A 10,108-nucleotide genomic window follows, 5' to 3' on the forward strand; every position below is an offset into this window, starting at 1 on the left:
TCTGAAAGAAATTCTGACAAGTGAGGTAAGGAGTTAGATCTTAAGTTCAAGATTATGCATCAACTTAATAAACAACTCAAAATAAAAATAAAATTTTCAGCTACTTCGTATGTTTAGAAATATGTGTGCCGACTATGAGCTGATATGACTGATATTTTACTGAAGACTAAGGTTTTAGTCTGGAACACAAAAACTGATGAATGATTGAAGTCAAACTGGACTGGGTTTAGATAAAGAAGTATCCTGCCATCGATGTTCTCAAGACCCCTTAGCTCCTTGCAACCTGTGATTAAATGAGCCTGTCATCTAGAGTGTTTTATAAAATGACGTGATTTGTTGCAGAGGTCCGGAACCTTAAGAAGAACTCAAACTGTAGATTCCTCTCAGTTTAGTCTGAAAAACATCCACTGAGGATCAGTGGAGCTCAGCATTTGGTTATAAGGTTGAAGGTCTTTGAGAGATGGTGATTCATGTCATCATCAAAACCACTGAGCAGAGTTTGTGAGTAGTCCTGCTTCCATGACAGACTCAAGAGGACTGCTTATAGTCCTAAAAAGCTAGAACTAGAGATGTGCTGATAAAATTGTGTTCTACTCAAATTCATTTTAATTCATTTTGATGTACAGTTTAGAAGAGGTTTGATGCAGGACAAGTTTTTAAATTTGAAAATCAAAAGCTATGATCATGCTTCTCAAATGAAAGGGGCACGTTTCTATTCAAGTGTAGAGGGGCCGAATATGTAGTACCCTCGAATATATAGTCCTCACATGCCCATATGGCATGTATGGTCTTACATTTTGGATCACATTTCGGACGTCGACGCGCATATCCATATGGACCTGTGTGGACAAGGGCAGATAATAAAATTTACGTCACTAATATCCTGTCGCTATGCCGCTACGAAAGTATCAAGGGTTGAAATTACTTTTAAGTCATTATTTCCTAGTTTAATCAATTAAAATACAAGCCAAATGTTCTCATGATTATTGATATTGGTTGTTGTCGTGTACTCTACACAACAGCAACATTTCCTGGCTCTGAAAAATACCACCTAATCACAGTTGAGAGCAAGACTTACTGTTAAAAGATCCAGTCAAGCGCAGCCAAGACAAACTGATGCATAGCACTCTTTATGCAGAGTATTTTCCTTATTCTTTTGGCAAACTGAGGTACACTGCTGCAAGACTTGCATAACTCCCAGTTTTCCTACAGCTCAGTAATAGTTTCCTGATTACACAACTGCACAGGGTGGGAATTCCAGCTACTAAACCCAGGAGGTTTACAAAAGCTGTTTGCATTCAGTTCCCTGTCTCAGGTTTCACAGCTTTGTGTTTATGTACATGTTTTGCTCAGTTAAGATAGGTGTCCAACTATAAAGGGGATTTAATAGCAGCTGCCTTTTGTATTTACACGGTCAAAGGTCAGAGGACCTTTCCAAATAGTATTGTAACTGTTTGTGTAGCAAGAGTAATTTTGTCCTCAGATTCCTCCCTAACATATAAATACTACTATTGCTACTATTACAAGTACTTTTTATGTTAGTTATAAATAACTTTGTTTGGATACCTGAGAGTTCAGAGAAGTGCATTAAATAGCCAAGACTACCTGTAATAAAATAAGTGTATTCTTTCTCTGTTTAAGAAAAAGTCCCTGGCCATTCCTACATTTCTGAAAACAGGAAACATGAGGCTATTTTGTGAGCTGATAAGCAGATATTTACAAAATAATTACTCAATGATCTTGCTTTAATTACATAGAACATGTTTCCTGTTGCCGTGAAACTACTCAACCAAACCTCTAAACGTTGATTTTCTTCTCACAGTTCATAAGCCGAACTTTAGGAGCACCATATTTGTGAAAGGGCACAGTTTCAAGTAAAGATGCTCATTGCATTCATTTAGCCGTGTCCTGTTGTTGAGCTTTTCAATAACGAAACATCTGGAAGTCTCTATCTGGCTCTGTGAGACTGTAAGACCACAACATCCATCAGAAAGTAATCAGGGTTAAGCTGACCAGTCTATTCATGCACATATACAGTAATATTCTTCCCATCCAACATGAACAATATTGTATTTACATACCACCAGCCTATTTCTGCTTCTAAAACTCTTTTATTGGTCGGGTTTTTGATCTAAACACTTACCGAGCGTGTCCCAATGAACAGTTTTCACATGTCAACTCGAGTTTGTTGTTTGAGCGCCCAACTAACCTCACAGCAGACGGCTGACTGACTAACTATCGTCCAGCTCCGACAGTCAGAGCAGCTCTGGGCGTGTTGGCACTTAAGTAACACGACTAAAGTCCAGAGTGTGTATGGTATGCAGCAGCAGGTTTGTTACACAACGGAAAGCTGATTGAGAGTCTCACATGGGAAACTCTGCGTTTGAACTTAAGATGTAGTACTGAGATTAGGCTGATATGCGGTTGCAGGTTAATATGGAGCAAAGGCAAATAAACCCGACAAGAAGACTGGAGTGATTTCTTTTGTTTGTTTTATTCCTTATTTAATCATATTTCCCACTTTTTGTCCTTTCTGTAAACACATTGCATCTTTAGTTTAAGTAGCAGCTATGACTCTTACAGTTTTTTAGTCATAGTTTAAATAATGCTTTACGAAGGTCTCTGATGGAAAGCTTGCTTCAATAAATAAATATTGCACAGTGTGCAGGCGAATCTCTCTGTAACGAAATTCCTCACGACAAATCGACCTGATTCTCCGGAAGCATGTGATCCAGGTCCATCATCTGTTGTTACAGCTATTCAAGATGTACTAACGTCAAGTCAGCAATGTCATACCTATTCCCCAATACAACGTATCCAATACATAACAATATAAATTCTACGTGCCTAGTACTCGCTCATATTTTTAGAAATATGTGTGCCGCGCGTGGAGTCCACTCAGCCAGTAATTCTGAGCCACGGCTTGTGCAGAAATTTATGCAAACACTAAAGGTTTTTAGGTCCATGAACACATGAATGATGAATAATGGACAATACAAGACACATAGACACAGAGGTATATAGATAGAGTTAACAAACCCTGCCATAAACAGATGATTCTCCAAGAAAACACCCTAGCAATCATATTAGACATATTTATAGAGACATAGTTGAGTGATATAATACTTAAAACTTCCACCCCCAAATGTGAACACTACCAGCACTTTGGTCCAACAGTCCACACATGATCGTTCAGTGGTGTTACTTTATTCTCATAAACAGTCTTTGGCCGGATACAAGGAACGGGCTTGCAGACATACGGAATTAATGTCAAGCTGATGTAATCTGCCCCAGCTGATATGTTTAACCGACAAAAGGGATAGTCATCATGGGCAAAAAAAACAGAAAACTGCTGCCTGTTTTGGACATTCCTCTTTGTTGAGACAAAACAGGGCCAATTATAGTGTGAAACACAGGCCAGGTTCATTAGGTTTACAGGCTAATGTGAAATTAAATGTGTTAAATGTCAGCAGGTTGACCTAAACCTCACAAAGTACATCTTAGGATGACGCAAACTGTTAAAAGTGGAGCCAACGACCTTGGTGAGTCACAAATCAATGTACAGGAGATAGACCCTTTCATTTAGTTAGCAACAAGACCTTTCCTCTGGTGTCCCTCTTAGGGCAAAGTTTACCCTTTGTGCCTTATTTGTTGTAAAAAAAGCAAAGTTGTGTGGATATAAACTTTTGTGATTTTTTTTGACGGATTAAAATTGACCTTCTAAAGCAATATGTGATTGATGAGTCATTCTTCTCACTGTTGAGAGCACAAATGGTGATATGAGCTAAAATGTAATGTTAGCGATCCCCCTTTTCTCTCTCCACCCTCCTGTAGGTTCCAAACCATGGCAACCATGTTGGCTGTGGATGTGCTGGGCTGCACAGGGACGACTGAGGAGAGGGCTGGTCTGCTGCATAAAATCATCCAAATCGCTGCCGAGCTCAAGAGCACCATGGGCAACATGTTCGGCTTCGCTGCAGTCATGAGAGCCTTAGAATTGCCGCAGGTAAACATATATCACACAGACTGGATATTTCCTTTTACAATCATTTTTGGGAGAGACAGGAAACATGAGGAGAGTGAGGATGACATGCAACAGAAATCCCTGCATTAGACTAAACTCGGCTATAGTTGACATCTTAACACATTGTGTGTCATCAAGGTGATGATACTGTTCATTAGCTATAGCCAGCAATAACCCCTTACCCTTTGTACATAAAAAACAATTAACACTGTCATACATTGATAATGCTGCATCATGACCATATTATCTTTGGTGTTATAAAACAACAAGGATTGCTTACTGATTAGGCTATCTGTGTCCTGTGTCCTTTATGTAAAAGTTGACTTGACAAGTTGGATATCATAAATGCCTTATCTTTATAACAGTAGGTTATAAAGTCTGTAATTGTATTTGTCATTCATTTTTGTGTCTCCGTCCAAGTGCAACTGCAAGTGTAAAACAGTCACATGATCTGGAAACCATTACTGCCCGGGTTTTAATGGTGATGTTTTTTCTGTCTCTCAGGTGTCCCGTTTGGAGCAGACCTGGATGGCGTTACGGCAGCGACACACAGAGGGCGCTATTCTCTATGAGAAAACTCTGAGGCCGTTTATGAAGAGTCTGAATGACGGGAGAGGTAGAGGTTCTCCTACACTGCACTATTTCAAGCATTAAAAAAACAATCAAAACATTGTTATATACTGATTCCTTATGGTCCATTTGTAGAGCACACCTTCCTTTATAGAAAAACACTGACTCTGTGTGTCTGTCCTCCAGAAAGCTGTCCGCTGTCCAACACCACTTTCCCCCACGTCCTACCCCTCCTGTCTCTGCTGGAGAAGAGCATGGCGGTGGGTGAGGGTACAGAGCCGTGGGAAACAGTGGAAGTTGGGGTAGACGTGGTCATGTTCCACCTAGGGGCAGCAAGGACCATCGCTCAGCTGGGGGGCATCTACCGCTCCAACGCTGAGAGCAAACTCAAAGGTAAGAGAGTGGAAAGAGGAGAAAATACTGGTGTGTTGCCCTCTTTGACATTGTTGATAATGCTATGCTCTTACAAAGGCTATGCGATATTGATAATTAGAAATCCTGTAAATATTTCCAGGACTACCTTTCTCATAGACAGCAGTGTGAGATTTGGGGAAATTATGACTCTGCATTTTTACCACTGTCAAGGAGGGTTCCACAAGGTTCAATATTGGGTCCTGTCTCGTTCACCATTTATATTAACAATGTCACATCCTTTATAACTAATTATAACGCACATATTTATGCAGATGATACAGTTCTCTATTGGTTGTTATGGTGATGTTGCCTATAGACACACGTCTGCCTCCACTCTTAAACCCCTAGATTCAGTTTATCACTCTGGTGACAGTTGTTACACTCATCATTTCATCTTGTATGAAAACAACAAGATATCACTCAGCTAACCCAACCTGGTTAAGGCGTTCATGTAAAGTGAGTTGCAGTTATCAGAATGTTTCCATAATCCAGTTAAAACTTTAAAAAAAACTAAGAGAATGCTGAGATCTTTGGTGTACTGTCATTGCCAGTACTAGCACTAGTCAACCCATCTAGATGACTTAAATAAACATGAATAATTAAAGCCACACTAACTGGTGTTTTGAAAAAGTCATCTAAGATGTCAAACAGCATGTTCTGAAACAAGACATCTATCCCTTCCTTTGTGCTGCAACTTTTAAGTCATTTAAGTACAAAAGCTCAATAACATAACACTGATATTGTCACTTTTAATATAGATGTTAAGCACAAAATACATTTTATTATTATTTTAACCAAATACACCAACAAACAAGATAGTAGACACTGAATTATTATAAGCAAATTCTAAACTCTGCTGTTGATCTATCGGTGGTGGTGACATGATGTTGATATTGCAGGTTTCCAAGAGCAGTCGGAGGTCCTGGAGCTTTTCCTGACTGATTTCCAGATGAGGCTGCTGTGGGGGAGCAGGGGAGCCGAGGAGAGCCAGGTTCTGCGATATGCCAAGTTTGACCAGGTGCTGACCGCCCTGTCCAACAAGCTGGAGCCGCCAGTCCGACCACACTGACACCAGACCTGTTTTTAATACCTGTTTACCCTGGATGAGCACTGTCTGTTGGACACTGAGCAGCTCCTCTCGGCAGTCGGGGTTCTGATGCCTAGCTCAAGTGCAACTGGAAAGTCATTAAAAAGGGAGAGGATGATGACATACTGATGATGAACACACTTCATAAGCATGTAGACTCAAGACATCTGAATCAGAATTAAACAGTACACCTTTGTCGGTGCTTGTTGGGATTCGGATTTCTGTTCAAAAGCACATAGAAAGGATGAATGTTAGCTCAAATTTGTTCTCGTTAAATGATTAATTTGTCATATCAGTATTTTCTGTAGTTTTGATGCTGAGCCCAAATGATTGTTGCAGGTTGGTGGGGGCACTGAAAGTATGAGGTAGTACTGCACCCTGGAGGACAAAAAACACAAACTCAGAGTTGGTAAAATGTAGTCTTGTGGCATCACAGCTCCTGCTTTGGAGTAATGTTGTTTTCACACAAACCATCCTCAACACAGTCTCATTTACCACTACCTGTATTCTTAACAGAGTATCAGTGTGTCAGTGGCAGAGTCAGAAATCAACTCTATCTTGCCAGCATTTTGTTGAATATGTTTAAGTGTCTTACCAGAGGACTTAATCTGTCTCACAATGAACCAAAATGTGAACATAAGATATCAGTGTAAATATGTGGTACTTTGGGAGGTTCTGTTGAGCTCTTGTTCCAGGAGGGCTGAGAGTTCATAAAAATAGTAAGTGCGATGAGGCTGTGCCTCAGTTTGTTTGGTTACTGTATAGAAATGTTTGTATGTCAGAAGGCCGGACCTTCAGCAACTCTATGAACTGTATGTCATATTGTACAACCCAATAACAGAATAACTTTGTATCTACATTTCCATATTTGGTATTATGTTTATGACCATGTGTTAATTATTAGGATATACTACTTTGAAGTGAATATTTAATGAGATTACAGGGGCTGTAATCAGTGCTGGGTCAGTTCACTATCAGTTCAGTACTTTTGTTTATTTTTGAAACTTCCTTTTTGCCTTTTTTCCCCTCTTTTTTCCTGTTAAAAATGAAAGCTGTACAGTTGTTCATGTTATCACACATACTGTGTCTCTCATTATCACTATGTGACACCACACAAGCACGGCCCACTGGTACACACCATTTGTATTACCTTACATAGTATTAATGTCTAATATTTATCTGAAATTTAAAATGTAAATAAACATGTTTACCTAAATGTCAGGCTGATTTATTGGATAAAACTGTCTTATACATCTGTCAGCTACATGCCTGATTCTCATTTATTGCCCTCCACTAACGCTGACCCATGCTAATGCATGCTGCATATTGAGAAACAGAAAACCCAACACAGATTTCTCACACTTATTTGAAGACATTTGGGATGTTTTAATGATCTTTAAGTATTTGTGAATGGGCACCCAGTAAGTATATCACAACAACCTTTCTAAATGAGCTCACAACAAAGCTTTATCTCTTAATGAAGTGGTTGTCTGGCCGTCCTAAAAAGTTTAATTACTAATTTCTGTTGTGTGTCATGTCTGGAAAAAATATTTATACAGTTCTGTTTTTTGTTTTTTTTTGTCTGAGTAGTTACATATTACAATACTTAATTGCATAATGCTTCATAATAGACCATTTCACATTAATTGAACCTTCTACTGTATATATGAAATGTTCTATATTTTATTCTACTGTACTTTTTTTGATTACAGTTTATTAGAAATACAAATGTATTAAGTGTCTAAAGTTTTATTTTTCTGTTGAATGATTTGCTAATAAAACAGCTGTTGCAACACTATTACTAATATACTCTACAATACAGTCTCGAGTGACATGTTGTTCAAATGTGTCCAGTACAGTTACATTAATTCTAATTTAAATATATTTATAATAAAATGCTGCATATACTTGGATAGAAAAATGTCAGTATTTTCTCCAGATGTTGTGTTTTCTGGACTGTGATCCTCCAACGTGTCCAGCGCTCTACGTCTCATGCCAGATTGTCTCTCTGGGAAATGTAGTCCGCACCGTCACTTCGTTACGTGTTTCTGGAAGCGTTCGTCGAAGTAGAAAAACTACAAAACTGACCGGTTATCGTGAGGAGGTCTGTTCCGGTTTCTGTCTGCCAGCAGGCAGCCAAAATGTTGGCCATTCTGTCTGTGCTGTTTTTATACCTTTATAATCCGGTTAGCGGCGTTTTTCAGAAACTTTACTGCACCATATCAGACAGCTGTGAGTGCGACTTTAAGCCCAATATCAAAGGTAAGATAATAATATTATATTATTATTATAACGTTAACATATACCCAACCTAGCTAGCTAACGTTAACTGACGGGTGCTGCCTCTTGTTAGCCAGCTAGCAAGACTGAAAAAGACAGGTTGTCCACTAAACGACAACTTACACATAACATATTTGATGTGTTTTTATTCGTGTGCAGAAAGTTAGTTAGTTAAACTGGTGTTTCAGTGTACAGTGTTGATCAAGAGCTAACGTTAGATAATACTGTTATTTAACAACTGCTTCGCTACTTGGCTCTTATGCTAGCTAGCAAAACACTGAGGCTGCTGTTTAAAGAGTGGAGGAGGAACTACTTTCTCCAAACTGTGGAGAACTGTCTTAATGTGCAGTTTAAATGTGTTCAGCTGTTCACTGTTACTAACCTCCTTTTCTAAATGTACAACTTCTTTCATGGTGACAGACAGACTAGAGCCCATCTACTGTTCTTGAGGCTTGTACTGACATCTGAGAGAAAACACTCAAACAACAAACATATATTGGGGGATTTTTTCCCCTTAAAAATAATTTAGATGCATAAAACAAACACATTTGGTAAGGATCAGTTTAATTTGCTTATCTAGTGCTGCACAGTGTGTAGGAGTGTAGCTCCTGTAGGTTCTTAGTTCCTGGACCAATTTAAAAGATTTTGGAGCACAAGTTATTAGTGGTGTAAGAAAATATTGAAAAATGCTATCTTATTGCAATATTTAGTTTTGAGATATTGTATTGATTTTTGTGTTTAAACCCCCAATCTCTAGACCGCAGCATTGGAAACGTAAACTGAGCTGAACTGTGACTTGGTTTTACTCCAATTCTATGCATATCAGGGCTGCACAGTACACAGCCCTACAAGCTATGTGCTGCGGTATATTGCAACCAAACAGGTGTTGGATGGTTGGTGACATTAACATCACCAGTGTCTTTATTTCCTGACCACCAGACCTGGAGTGGGACCTCTACAAGAATGTTTATGGACAACATCTGGCCCAAGACATAGTGTCAGAGGAGGTGGCAAAGTTTCTTAAGAATAAAAGCCCCGACCGGCCCCTGGTGCTGTCCTTCCATGGCTCCTCTGGGACAGGAAAGACGTTGGTCAGCTCCATGCTGGGAAATCATTTGTACGGCTCGGCGATGAGCAGCCCGTACGTCCATCAGTTTGTTCCGACGCTACACTTCCCCTTGCCTGACCGGGTCAAGGAGTACAGGGTAAGCGGGGATCAGTGTGTAGGGAAATATGATGTGACCACCTCAGCGGTAGTCATAGGTAATTACAGGCTAAAATAAAATTCAAAGAACAGAATAAATGTCTCCAGAAATGAGATGCTGAGAAGTAGGATGTGTCCAGATGCTTCAGTTTGCTAATGTGCAGAAGGAAAATGATGGTGGAATTGAAGTGTTGTCATTATTCGCAGCTTTTGTCACAGTACTGAATTTCCCTCCGTTGGTTTGCAGGAGGAGCTGAAGAGCTGGGTGCAGGGGAATCTTACGGAGTGCGCTCGCTCCGTCTTCTTTTTTGACGAGATGGAGAGGATGCCCCCAGGTCTCATTGACGTCTTGGAGCCCTTCCTGGGGCCCTCCCACGTTGTGTTTCGCACCAACTACCGCAAGGCCATCTATGTCTTCATTGGGTACGCACACTGACACACACACACAAACACACTGACACACACACAAACACACTGACACACACACACACACAAACACACTGACACACACACACAAACACACTGACAC

General features: G+C 39.8%; 2 protein-coding genes across 2 annotated transcripts in view; both read left to right on the plus strand.

Annotated features, from left to right (window-relative positions):
* Nucleotides 1–7,311, plus strand: part of sh2d3cb (SH2 domain containing 3Cb) — a 31,836-nt gene extending 24,525 nt beyond the window's left edge. The window contains exons 9-12 of the mRNA XM_035658301.1: nucleotides 3,785–4,006; nucleotides 4,529–4,640; nucleotides 4,781–4,987; nucleotides 5,908–7,311. Coding sequence (XP_035514194.1) covers nucleotides 3,785–4,006; nucleotides 4,529–4,640; nucleotides 4,781–4,987; nucleotides 5,908–6,077 — 711 coding nt within the window. The 3' untranslated portion in view covers nucleotides 6,078–7,311. The remainder of the gene's footprint in view (nucleotides 1–3,784; nucleotides 4,007–4,528; nucleotides 4,641–4,780; nucleotides 4,988–5,907) is intronic.
* Nucleotides 7,312–8,202: 891 nt separating this feature from the next.
* The window catches only part of tor2a (torsin family 2, member A), a gene marked incomplete in the record, with an annotated part of 4,451 nt that continues 2,545 nt past the window's right edge, over nucleotides 8,203–10,108 (plus strand). The window contains 2 exon segments of the mRNA XM_035658514.1: nucleotides 8,203–8,357; nucleotides 9,315–9,580. Of these exon segments, the coding sequence (XP_035514407.1) occupies nucleotides 8,237–8,357; nucleotides 9,315–9,580 (387 nt within the window).

The sequence above is a fragment of the Morone saxatilis genome, unplaced genomic scaffold (genome assembly GCF_004916995.1).
Source record: "Morone saxatilis isolate NCDOM2014 unplaced genomic scaffold, NCSU_SB_2.0 Contig16, whole genome shotgun sequence".
Classification (NCBI taxonomy): domain Eukaryota; kingdom Metazoa; phylum Chordata; class Actinopteri; family Moronidae; genus Morone; species Morone saxatilis.